The 13,343-nt window shown below is 54.6% G+C and overlaps 1 protein-coding gene across 1 annotated transcript in view; it reads left to right on the top strand.

Annotated features, from left to right (window-relative positions):
- The first annotated feature begins 1,831 nt into the window (after positions 1-1,831).
- Positions 1,832-13,343, top strand: part of Slc15a1 (solute carrier family 15 member 1) — a 37,506-nt gene continuing 25,994 nt past the window's right edge. The window contains exon 1 of the mRNA XM_021644863.2: positions 1,832-1,913. Within this exon, the coding sequence (XP_021500538.1) occupies positions 1,910-1,913 (4 nt within the window). The 5' untranslated portion in view covers positions 1,832-1,909. The remainder of the gene's footprint in view (positions 1,914-13,343) is intronic.

Here is a 13,343-nt window from a genome sequence, read left to right as displayed (position 1 = left end):
AAAGCAAGCTCTGTGGACACAGGTCCATATTGTTCACGTCTCATGATGCCCAGGCACTAGCCTGGCCGTGGAAGAGATGAAGAGCTAACGCTCTAGTGGAGGATTATAGCCAGAGGAGACAGCTGCTGTCCAGGCTTCCGGAGGCTCTGACTTCCTGGATGCAGCAGAAGCGGATGCTGAGCCAGGACCACACTGGACACCCTGACTGGACCCGGGAGTGCTTCCACCGAGGCCCACGATGTCGGGGCTTATGACCTCAGCAACGCAATTCCAGCCTGCAGAGAAAATCAATCAAAGGAACAGTGGGCAGCCTCTCCCTGGTCGCCTCTCCCCGGGCCCCACCCCCCACCGCAGCCCAACAGAGGTGTCAGCCTTTCAGCAGCGTCAGCTGTTACCCAAGGTGCAGCGACCACTCAAGGGCAGAAGCAGCCGCTGCCTTCTCCCCCTCCGCCCCCTCCTCCTCCTTCTCTTCCCCTTCCTCCTCCTCTTCTCCTTCTTCCTTCTCCACCCCCTCCTCCTCCTTTTCTTCCCCTTCCTCCTCTTCCTCCTCCCCCTCTTCCTCCTCCCCCTCTTCCTCCTCCTTCTCCTCCTTCCCTCCTCCTCTTCCTCCTCTCCCTCCTCCTTCCCCTCCTTCCTCCTCCTTCTCTTCCCCTTTTTCCTCCTCCTCCCCCTCCTCCTTTTCCTCCCCTACCCCCTCTTCCTCCCCCACTTCCTCCCCCTCTTCCTCCTGCCCCTCCTCCTGTGCCCAGTGAAGGAAGGCAAAGGACAAGGGCGGCTGCTTCTGTGGAAGGGCATCCTCTGCTTCACACGCACACTCCCAGCAGTGTGGCTGGGTGTTGAGGGCAGGTGAGAAGGACAGACACAAAGTGAGGCGGAAGTGTGCCACGGGAGACTCATCACCCTTAAAGAAAGGGAGCTCCGACCCATGCAGGACCATGGCTGAGCATGGAGAACACCTTGCTAAGTGAAAGAAGCCATCCACAGCCGCATGGATCTGCACACACTCACCCAGGACAGCTAGAGGGGTGTGACTGGGAGGAGGAAAGCAGTGACTGCCAGGGATGGGGAGCAGAGCTGTGTAATGGGGGTGAGCTTGGCTCGGAAGATGAAGTTCTGTAGTCAGCTGAGGACGTGACTGTATTTAATGTATTCTTAATGCTCAGGATGATCATTGAGCATCACGCAATCTCACTGCCGTTTTTAAACCGATCATGGGGTTGGGAGGGGTAAGTCACCTGCGACCTCGGCTCTGGGGAGGGAGAAGCAGGGACACGGTGAGTGAGCGGGACTGGCTGGGACCCTCGCAATAAGTAAGTGAATAAAAGACAGACAACAAGTAGTCAGAACTCTCTCTCATTCCCAGCTCAGTGCTCCTCCGTGAGCTTCCAGGGCCGAAACTTCCTCCAGGCTGACCAGAAGCAGACAAATGGCCAGGCCGCGCACCACTCTTCTGTACTTTTTGGGGAGGACGGATGTAGGAGGACCAGGACTCCAGGTCCGTCTGGCTGTACAGCAAGTTCAAGGACACAGACGCTCACCGAGTGTTCCAGCCACTTTTGCCTTCCCACCCAGGTAGATCCGTCCTCTGAGCTGCCGTGTGCCAAGTGGGGTCCCAGGACCAGCACTTCAGACTGCCTGCAACCCCAGTCCTGCTCTGCTTGACGCAGAAGTCCCAGGACGGTGCCTGGCACGCATTGTAACCCTCGCAAAGGGAGCGCTCGGCGTCCTGCCCCTGGGAGCAGGCACGGTGTCCGGCAGCAGGGGCTTAAGGCCGCTCCGCCGAGGGTGGAGCCCGCGGCCCCGCCTCGCTCTCCTACCACAGGTAGCCCGCTGGGCAGGGCCGGGAACAAAGTCGGAGAGGCTGAGCTCCTGCTGGCCAGTCGCCGTCGGGAGCCCTGCAGCCGCCGCAATGGGTACGTGCCCGTGCCGGGCAGCGGGGACAGGGTCGGGGTCAGGGTCGCTGCTGTCGTGGGGCAGGGGACTGGCTGCGCTGGCGCCGGGGGCACACGGGACCCTGGAAACCTGGCACAGGTCCTCGGTGGCCAGACGCCGGTTGGGGCAGTGGGCGCAGCAGCCCTGCCTTCTCCTCAGAGCTCGGGTCTGCTTGTGCCAAGTGGCCGAGGCTTTGGAGTTGGGCTGAGCCCCGCGCGATGGCAGGAATGGGCGGTGCTGGGGGCCTCGGGGCGCCCTGGGGACCTTTGCTCGGCGCTCACCTCCAGCTGAGAGGGTGGCCCTGGAATTCTGCTGGGAACCCTGGCCCCAAGGTGAGGCAAGTCGCCTCTGTGGCCCCTCCAGGCTCTGCCACGGTCCCCAGATTTCAAAGGCACCAAACCCCGCAGCCGGAGTCGGGGCGGCTTCACAGGAGGCGGCTCTGGGTGACTTAGGGCCACAGGCCAGGCCGTGGGTCCCCTGAAGCGGAGCAGGAAGCCGGCTCTCCCCAGCCCCGCTCCGGCCAGCCTCTGCCCCTCAGGCTGCCCGCGGCAGCGGCTCCATCGCGGTCTTCCTGCATCCTGGACCACAGGGGAGTTGCAGCGAGGGAGTGGGGCGCCCCTTTCATGTCATTTGAGACGGAGGGCACCAGAGTGCTCCCCAGCTTGTGAGAGGCGGTCGGGGTCCGCCTTGCCGGGAGCGGCTTGGAGGGGCTTGTCTTGGGCTGTGACCCCGGGCGCCCGCTGCCTTAGGGGCGAGGTGGACAGCGCCGCTGGGAAGAGTTCTCAGAGGCCTGGAAAGAACTTGGAAGCAGAGTGCGTGCTATTAACCAACTGGTCCTCGGCTGGAGTTTGCGGCAGGGCTGGGCACCGCGTGGCAGTTCAACCAGGGATCTGTATTCAGACCAGGGTTTGATTTGTGGTTCTCAGCTTTTCAATATCAAGAGCAGAGATGGAAAAAATAATTGAAAATTGGGTCAAAGTACAAAAAGGTTACAGTGCCTTGCCCTCTTGAAAATAATCGTTGACAGATTGTGTCAAAATTGTTTCAGGTGCCGCGTGGTAGACCTTGGGAGTAGGAAGGCTAGAGAAACAGAAGGGCAGGAAGCAGTTCTTAGAGGCTGCCCTGAGCTGCTGGCTTCCTCCTGCGCGCCTCACAGCGCGCTCACCGCCCCTGTAAACTGGCCATGTGGCTGGCTAGGACTGAGAGAGGCTGCGCCGCCGCCTGGGTTGTGCTGAGCCTGCCTCAGCAGCTGGACATCTTCAGCCTCGAACTTGTTTCTAAGCAGACATACGCAGTCTCTTCCAGAGGCCAGTAGTGGTGACACCTGCCTCTGTCCTGTGGAAACAGCCCCAGACACACTGTAAACATGTGGGTGGAGCCGTCCCAGTGAAACCAGCTCCAGGGTTGGCCGGCCGTTCTGTGTGGTGTCCTTTTCATTTTAGCTTTTTAAAACACCCCCTTTCATGTTCTTGTTGGATTCTATTGTTCATCGAGTACATGTGTGCGCGCACATCTCTTCCACCGTTGTGGTTTTTGAGACACTCATATTCTGTGGCTCAGGATGGCCTGGACCTCAACTATGAAGCCCAACTATTGCCCACACACATAGCAATCCTCCTGCTTCAACCTCTCAGTGCTGGAGCCAACACACCTGACATTTAGATATGTTTGCCTGTACTCACAAAACAACCTTCACTTTTTAATCATTTAAAAACAACACCTGAGTCTTAGCTCCTGAGCTGGAAGCAGCCCCTGTCTGCTGGCTGAAGGGGGCGTGTGAGAGGCTGGCTGTCTGCACGCATTCCCCTACCTGGGCTGCCTTGTCGGTGGGGAGAGGGCTCTCTGAACAACACAAACTTCCGGCTGGGGAGAAGCCTCAGGACAAGAGGGCAGCCGAGGCCCCTTTGGGACGAGGAGACTTCCAGTCATCACTCCCTCCCACATCTTAGCAAAGGGCTGTGCTGGGTGTAATGGAGGTATAAAACACACCCAGTCTCCTGTTCACTCACCCTAGATGCACGTTCCTGTCCCTGAAGGAAGCTTCCTGATTGTCTGAGAAGTCCGCTCCACTACACGCCTTCCTCAGGGCTCAGCCTTGTTTGTGCATCTTAGGACTTTTTCAACCCAGCCTCTCCTCGTAAAAGGACGAGCTGGCTTGCAGCACTCCTACCTGGCCATTGAAAGTCCTTCCTCATTCTCTCCCACCCTGAAGCATTTGGCTCAACCAACATGCTGGGCGGAGGTGACAGGGAAGCTGGTACCCTGCTCTAAGCAGGCATGAGTAGCCGCTGCAAGGCTGCAGCACAGAACGGAGACCTAACCGCTGTGACTGAGCTCTCGCTGACAATTTCTAATTTTATCCCCTCCTCCTTTTTTTGAGACAGGGTTTCAGTTCAAATGCTTTGTGTCTGAAAATGATCTAGAACTTATTTATTTATTCATTTATTTATTTATTTATTTATTCACTTTTCATCCCTATTACAGCCCCCTCCTTCCTCTCCTCCTGGTCCCACCTTCCCTTCTCCTCCCTCAATCCACTCCACCATATCAAGTCACATCAGGACTAAGCTCATCCTCTTCCATTGAGGCCTGACAAGGCAGCCCAGGTAGGGGAACGTGATCCAAAAGCAGGCTACAATGTTCGTGGCAGAGACAGCCCCTGCTCCACTTGCTAGAAGACCCACATGAAGACCAAGCTCCCATCAGCTGTGTGTGTGTAGAGGACCTTGGTCCAGCCCGTGCTTGCTCTGTGGTTGGTGCTTCAGTCTCTGTGACCATGGTTGACTCTGCTGGTCTTCTTGTGGAGTTCTTGCCCTCCCCAGGTCCCTCTATCCTTCCCCCATTCTTCCACAAGACCCCCACAAGACTTCCACAAGCTCTGCCTCATGTTTGGCTGTGGGTCTCTGAGTCTGTCTCCACCCCCTGCTATGTGGAGCCTCCTGCTTCCACTTCTCGAAGGTAGGGTCACAGATGCACACCACCCATTTTATGTGCAAGAGCAAATGCAAGACTTAATCCATGCTGAGCAAGTGCTCTCCCAACTGGGCTCCATCCATTGGCCTCTGAGGCTAGCACACGGGAGCTCGCCTGGATGAGCACCACCCTAGGGCTGGCTCCAGGGGACTGGGGTGTGAGCCAAGGGTGGACATGTACACACGTTCTCAGGATGCCCTTGATGCTGGTCCCAGGACCATACTCAGAGAATGACGGCCCAGGACCATACTCAGAGAATACTCCAGACATTTGTCACTGACAGCACTCTCTTCTCCTTGACACTCACCCATGTCTAAATGCTGCTATTGGGTTTAGACATTAGACTGTGGTGACTGGCGATCATAGTTCAGCCTGCCCCTCAGTACATATGAGTCCACTGTGATGGGTAGATTTTTGGCAGTTTGAAAATGGCTGTAGCAGCAGGGTGAATCCAGATGAAGTGACAGTTGTCTGGGCTAGCAGAGTGGACCTAAAGACCCTGGTTTATACAGATGTTCACATCCCATGGAAGGCCACAGAACAATCCCTTCTGGAAGAAAAAGCATGTCCTCAGGGCAGGAACCAAGATTCTTAGAATCATTTCCCTCCTCTTGGTTGCTGCTGAGAGAAATGAGACCACACTGAGCAGGCAGGGAAGGTGAAGAGTCATGTTGTCTTGCTAAACCTTGGCTTTGCTGTCCCCCAAGCCTCCTGGTGCAAGAAAATCTCTTCTCATTTTCTCAGATTTTCTTTTGTCTAACTTTCCTTCTACCCTCGAAATTGCCCTCGAAATCTCATGCAGAGCTGAAAACAGGCTGGTGCACTTGGCTACTGCAGCTTCCGGGGAACTGTACCAGCAGAAGGGCAGGCTGCCGTTCTGCTCTCCAGGGAGAGCCCTTGGACGGAATGGCCACATGCCATGGAACCTTGAGTTGAAGCTGGGACTTCTCAGCCCTGCTGTCTCCAGGGCCCAAGGACAAGTGGATTCTGCGTCTTGCAGGAGGGAAAGTGGGTAGGTGTCTCAGGTGAGCTGATAAGGAAATAAAAACAAGGGCGAGTCTTGAGGGCCATCTGCACATTCTTCCCTGGTGACAGAGAAGAACAGAGCAGTGTTATCAGGAGCCAGTGACAATGACTGACTCAGAGAATCATGCAATGCTGAGGTTGCAACATGAGGAACCAGTGAATCTGTTTTGTAACTATGTTACTTGGTTTACAGGCACAGCTGCTGTGACAGAGCAGCATATCTCACTAGTCAGAAATGCTGTTGCTGACTGCAGAGGCGCCCCAGCAGTAAGGAGCACCTGCTGCTCTTCCAGAGAAGCCAGGTTTTGTCCCCAGCACCCACACAGGGTGTTTTACAACCGTCTGTAATTTCACCATCTTCTAGTATCTATGGACACCTGCGCTCGCACGGTTTACACACACATGAAAATGAAATCAATCTTTTTTAAAACAGAAGAAGAAAAGAAAGCACAGTACTGAGAGGGAAGAGGGACTGCAGGAGGGGGAGCTCTCCCCACAGCCTGCCTGTGGCTCGCCCACCAGAGGGCAGGAGCTCTCACTGCAGGGCAGGCTTTGGGCTTCGGTCCAGCAGATGTGTGTAAATGTGGCCAAGAGCATTCCACTCACCAGGAGCTTTTGGTTCAAGGATCAGTTTCGGGATGAGAAAGGATGGAGTATTTTTAGATATGAGGACCCATCCCACGCCGCGCCTTTCCTGTGGCTCCTGTGACGAAAGCAGCGCCGTGCTCTAAAACAACAGGAGTGTGTCCCTTACAGGACGGGAGCTGCGGGGGTCAAAGTCCAGGTGTGAGGACACAGGCTCTGTCTGAGGGCTCCAGGGGCTCTGGTCCAAGGTGTGAGGACCCAGGCTATTGGGAGATTCTGGAAAGCACCATCTAACCACCCACACAATCCGAAGAAAGTGTGTTACAGCACAAACACATGGACTTGAGCTGTAATTCGCAGCGTCCTTTGGGGTCAGCAGCAGCCCAGCTGACACCTCGGGTGACCCCCTCAGCAACAGAGATGAGCTTTTTGCCACCGTGCCAGCCAATCCTAAGCAACCCATACGGAAACAAAAAGGGCATGAGAAAGACTACCCCTGTGATGCAGGTGACCTCCGGTGAGGTTGTGCTGGATGTGGTGGTGCGCACCTGCACCCGGCACTCAGAGGTAAAGGCAGGCAGAGCTCTGAGTTCAAGACCAGCCTGATCTACATGGTGAGTTCCAGGACAGCCAGGGCTGAGGTGAGGCGAGCCAGGGTGAGAACCTCTCTCAAAACTCAGAAATGTATCAGGTGAGATCAGAACCTCCTGAGCTGGCACAGCTATTGCGGGCAGCCTGTCTCGCTGTCCAACACTAGAGCCGCACTCTTGGTGCTGTGTAGGGCTGGCTGGCGGCGTGGCAAAGTCTGCAGGCAGCCTTCGTGCCTACTCTCACGTACACTTCACGTCTTCAGCGTGGCTGGTTCTTCCCTGCTTGTTCACCCCCAGGTCATAAGACTTGGGGGGAGGGGAGAAGTTAGCTAAAACACGTGCAGCATTATTAAATCATATCTAACAAAATTGAAAATGTACACATCTTACCAACATTTACTTCTAGATTTTTTTTATCTTTTCATATTAGCAATGAGGTGTGTGCAATCTAAATTCAATAAGGAAAATTTTCACTCTGTCTCGAGTCTTTCAGACTAATTTTGCAATGATAAAGCAGGTTTTTATTTTCTAATTTATCATCTTAAAAAAAAGAAAACCTTTGTATAGGAAAGTGGTAGTCTCAGCCGCCTTTAAAACAAACTCCTCAAAAGACCGAAGGCTGATTCCTCTGAATTTAGCAGCACAGAGGTGGTTTAGACTGTTCCGGCCCGTGGAGATACACAAGAGCACACTGTGTACCAACACAGCCTGCTCAGCACACACGCCTGCTCCAGGAGGCAGGCTCGGCCCCCTGTTGGCGTCTGCTGCTTGAGCGGGCATAGAAGGGGGTGCCCAGGAGGCCACAGCAACTTCCCATCGTGTCTCCTCTCTGTCTCCCTCCAGAGGCCTCTGCTGAGGAAGAGTCTCTTCTTTAGCCAAGGAACACAGTCATCATCTCCCCACTCTCAGCTACATGCATTGAAAACAAGCCTTAGTCCAAGTCCTGACCTAAGCGTGTTCTTCTGCAATAAAAATGCCCACGTGTAGATACAGAAACCAACTTGGGGAGCAAGGGTTATATCACTTACTGTTCTATCTCTGCAACAAACTCCGTGACTAAGGCAACTTCTAAAAGAAACTGCTTAACTGGGACTCTCAGCTTCAGAGGCAGAAGGGAAAATGGCAGCAGCAGGCACGGGTCTGGCGTGGTGCACGAGAGCTTCTATCTTGATTCACAAGCATGAAGAAAGAAGGAGGGAGAGAGGGAGGGGGAGAGATAGAGAGGGAGAGAAGGAAAGACAGAGACAGAGAGAGAGCAGGAACACTAACTAGGAACGGTTTGGGCTTTTAAAGTCTCAGACCCCTAGTGACGTTCCTCCTCCAACAAAGCCACTACCTGGGCCCAAGCATTCAAACCTATCAGGTCATCCTCACTCAAACCGCCATGTTTACCTGATGCACCTGAGCACACCGTCCCTGTGCATATCTGGGCAGAATTTAAGGCTACAACATCCCCGGTCTTCCGATTCGCTACATCGTAACTATGAGGGACTCTCTGGCTTGCTGACCTTTTCCCATCATGGAATATTTGGGACTGAATGATCTCTGAGCTTGTCAAGAGATAGCTGGATCCTGTGGCCCACCAAGTGTCCAAGTCACAACAGGACTTAAGCTCAGAGAACCATGTCTGGTTATAAGACATGACTGTGCAAACACAGGAACACAGGTGTGTAGAGGTCAGAGGCTGATGTCAAGTGCTTTTCTGGTTTTAGTTTTTAGGTTTGTTTGTTTGAGACAAGGTCTTACTGTGTAGCCCTGCCTATCCTGGAACTCACTGTGTAGACCAGGCTGGCCCCAAACTCACTGAGATCCACCTGCCTTTATCTCCCAAGTGCTGGGATTACAGGCTGCCATGCCTGACAATGTCAAGTGTCTTCCTCAATCTCTCCCCATCTTATTTTTCAGACAGTTTCTCTGTCTTACCAGCTCATCTAGGCTGGCTGGCCGGTGAGCTTCTGAGGTCCCTGTCCCTGCCCCCCAGTGCTGGATTTGGGGGCTCTTTTCCATGCCTGGTGTTTTCTATGAATACTGAGGCTCTGCACTCGGGTCCTCATGTTTCCACAGCAGATGTTTCAGTCCACATTTACTGACAGAGCCATCTCCCTGATCCTTTAGAAACCCTTTTAAGGGGTAGGAGAATGCTGCAAAGTCAAGTTTAAAATGGTACACAGCAAACAGCCTTCAGCCCTTATGGGCACGAATGTGCATCCCGGACGTTCAGATGTAGAGAAGTCCAGGCCCCCAGTTGTCCTAGAGCTCACTCTGCAGACCAGGCTGGCCTTGAACTCACAGATATCTGCCTGCCAGGTGCTAGGACCCTGGTGCCTGGCTTTCCTTGCTTTTGCAAAGAATGGTCTAGACAGGAGAACCCTCGCTGCCATCCCCAGGCTGACTCCTCTTTGTGTGGGGTTTATGCTCATCCATCGGAATAAAGTCCATAGATCTGTAATGGCGCCAGGCGTGGTGGCGCACACCTGTGATCCCAGCACTCGGGAGGAGGAGGCAGGGGATCTCTATGAGTTCCAGGCCAGCCTGGTCTACAAAGGGAGTCCAGGACAGCCAAGGCTACACAGAGAAACCCTGACTCGAAAAAAAAAATAAACAGAAAAAAGAAAGAAAAGACCTGTAACAACATTAGCAAAGCCCCCTTTCTTCATGAAATATACCCACCAACTTACCCAGAGTATAGGGTGCAAGCATCTTCAGAAGTGGTAGGAAATAGATTTCTCTACACCTGGAAGGAGGAGTTTCTTTCTCAGACCTCAGCAAAATCCTGTGTTCCTTCTAGTATCCCAAACCCTTCTTCTGACGTGCGCAGGGCTTGCGAGCCGCTGAGGTCTCCGCTGTGTGCCGCGTGACTGTGTTCTAATTGTGGGTGGTGTATGCCGTCAGGTTACAGTGCACTGTGGTCTGGGGAGGGTTCAGCCCCAGCTTTGTGAAGATGCACCTCATGATGTCTGAACAAGGCTGGAAATACCATAATCATCTTTGCCTTCAGATGAAGTGTTTCTCAGATCACATCCTCTCTAAGCAGCTCTCACTGTGTTGATTTTAGGTAAAAAAGCATTGCTTAGAGATTCCAGCCCTCCATGCGTCAAAATATGCTCTGCCTGAATCTCAGGAACGGGCCACATTAAAGGAGAACTTCTCATCACGGGTCTCACTGGAGTCTCATTTGTCCTGGCTTTCTTTGTCCCTTCAGCGCATTCCAAAGTTAGGAATGAGAGACGTGTAAAATACACTTGCAGTTGTTAAATTTTGCCTAAACATTTTAGCAGCAGAAAGTCAAATCATTAGATATAAGAACAGCAAGCGCCAATGTTTAGTCAGTGATTAGGCGCACTGGCACCACTGAGCTCGCTAGATAGGGGGCTCTGAGGTCTGGATGTGGCCCTGGTTATTCTGACGTCTCCGGGGGACCTAGGAGCTTTTCTGGAAGCATGAGGTCACTCCAGCATGCTGCGTGAGGGTGGCAGCCAGGATGCCAACCCACGATGGGCCAGCGTGAGCCGAGTCTTGTCGCAGTGGAAATCTGAGTTTAGATCAAGTCTCTGCGGCCCAGCTTCTGCACTTGGCCTTTTCTAGGACAGCAGTCTTGTTGACACAGGTGCATTCAGATAAGAAATGCTGGCCTTGGTATTCGGCCAGCTGAGAGCTCGGGATTCTACAGAAGGCGCTGAGCCTCTGCCCCAGAAGAATAAGGGCAGTTCTCGGGATGGACACCTTTCAAAACGCGAAATGCTTCCCGTGGGATGTCTGGGTCCTGCATCTCAGGCTTTTGCTAGAGTGAGGTTGGACGCTTCCTTTCTCGTGATGAAATTCTAGGCCTTGTCCCTATAAATGTCTCCATAACCATGTATACATTTGATGTAAACTGGCGCTAGATAGTATTTAGCAGAAATACCTAGTCACTGCCCTGAGGAGAAAGGGCCCTCCTCTATGGGGCAAAGCCCCTGGGGGCCTGGGGAAGGCACCGCTGAGACTCAGCTGGCTCTATGGACCCCAGGCTTGCAGCCCTCGCTCAGGAGACCATCCTGGGCCTTCCTGTGAGCCTCACTCCTCAGCTTGCCCTCAGGAGGCCGTGGGGAGAGCACGTTCTCTGAAGTTTGAGCAGAGAGCATTGTGCTGCATCTTCAGGAATGCAAGCCGCTCTGCAGTGGATCAGGGCACGGAAGAATAAGTACCTCAGCCTGGTTGGCCGCCCTGTCCTTCTCCTTGTGTGCTAATGAACGATCGAAGTACAGTCCTGTAGCTAGTTGTTGTGTAGTTCCAGATCCATCAGGAATAAGGTGGTAGCCAAGGTTCTGTGCCAGGACTAGGCCAGGGTGGAGGAAGGGAAGCTGTGGAGCAGATGTCCCTGGGGGACCCTTGAACATCAAGAATGAGGGAGAGGAAGGCAGCAGAGCTGGAAAGGAGAGCGTGGCGGGCAGAGCTGGCCTCAGAGAAGCGATGGGAGCTACAGTGAACAGGGCGACCCCACAAGGATGGCTGCAGAAAGCTTCCGACCTCCCTCTGACCTGCCCAGGGCTCCTCCCAGGCCAGACCTGCAGCGGCAGGTCCTGGAGGCCCTTTAAGGAGCAGGAGAAGGCTGAGGAGAAGTGGGGGAGAACGATGGGGGTAGTCGCCTGTCTCACTGCCTGACAAAACACCTGACAAGAGCAACCTGAGGCAGGAGGGTGTGTCCATCGTTCAGGGAGGCCGCAGTCAGGAAGCAGAGAGGGGTGACCTGGCACTCTGCCTATTCCAGAGGTGTGCTCCCAAGCAAGGGAGGAGTTAACACACACACACACACACAGAGTAGGGCAGGATCTAAATGTTGTGCTTGAACACTGAGACAGCCGGGTCTTTGGAGACCCATTCAGTGACCTTTAGCAGCGCCTGGGGGAGGGGTATTCAAGGCTAAGGATGCTAGACTAGGCAGGGTCCCAGTTCACTAGCCCATGGAGCGGGGGAGGGAAGCCTTCACATACACTCCTGTTTTCACACTCTGTGTGTGCACTCACATCATGCGCGTGTCTGATTCAGTCAGGGGAGAGCTTCTCCTAACTCTGTGTGATCCTGAGAGTGGCCCGAGTCTTCAGCCTCGGCACCAAGCATGCTCTCCCCCTGAGCTGCCTGGCTGAGCCCTCATGGGCTCTTCAAGCAGCCTCCCGAGGCAGACGGCGCCTATCTTCATTTCGCCAGCTGCTTATCTAGGTGTGCCCAGGTGGCAGCTGGCAGAACTGAGTCAGGCCCCGGCCTGACCCCGTGGCTCTTGCTTTATGCGATGAACTCTGAAGCAACCCCTTCCATCAAAGAACTACTAACTGTGGGGAAAGCCCAGGCTGGTTGTGGTGTGGAAGCCCTGGCTCCAGCTTCAACAGCAGGAATTGCTGAGCCGCAGCGTCCTGGGGAGAAGAGTGGCATTGTTCCCCTGCTCAGAACAAGGACTGAAATAACATCAAACACACTCTCAAGTGTGCAAAAATGCAGGAGTGTCTGGCCTGATACCCCGGGGCCACGGCTGAGCTGGGTGAGCGGAAAGGACCCGGCTCAGCTGACAGGAACGGGGGGGGGGGGGGGGGGGAGGGGACATGCCTGCCAGGGAGGCGGGTGGGCTCTGGTTTGGGAGAGCCACGTGTTTTAGGTCAAGAACTGGGATTTTGCTTATTGTGGGCTGGATCTGAGGGTCACACAGACAGACAGAACGGGGACCACAGCAGGAGGCCGGGAGCAGCGGTGGACACCAGCGCCCACTGGGCTCCTGGCTTCTGCTCCGGGTAGCTGATCTATCGGGTTCTCTGGGCCAGAGAAGTGGGGATCCCCACATCTGTCAGGCCACCAGATACCACAGTTTACACGGGTCCCGGCCAGACTGCAGCACCTTGGAGCTCCACTAGGGGCCAGGTACAAGACACAGAGGCCAGCATGGTGTCAAGGGCTCCCTCCAGACTTCTCCTGCTGCGGGTGGGTTTCCAGAGGCTGGGGTTTGAGGATTACTTAATTCTCCAGCGCAGCGGTTTTCAAAGCACGCAGCCACCAGGACTGGTCAGAAAACGCAGTCATGTGTCTGCCGGGGCTACCGAGTCAGCAGGGACGGCAGACCCAGCAGTCGGTTCCCACAAGCCCCTTGTCAGGCACAGGAGAGCTGAACCCTGCCACTGCTGAGCCCAAGTGCTGACCCCTCACAGAGGCGGGGGAGTGCCTCAGGAGCAGCTAAGAGCTCCCAGACCAGACCAATGGGGCTGGGAAGCAGGA

This window comes from Meriones unguiculatus, chromosome 9, assembly GCF_030254825.1.
Source record: "Meriones unguiculatus strain TT.TT164.6M chromosome 9, Bangor_MerUng_6.1, whole genome shotgun sequence".
In the NCBI taxonomy this organism is placed as follows: domain Eukaryota; kingdom Metazoa; phylum Chordata; class Mammalia; order Rodentia; family Muridae; genus Meriones; species Meriones unguiculatus.
Note: the sequence above shows the minus strand (reverse complement) of the source record. Positions and strands in the feature narration are given on the sequence as shown.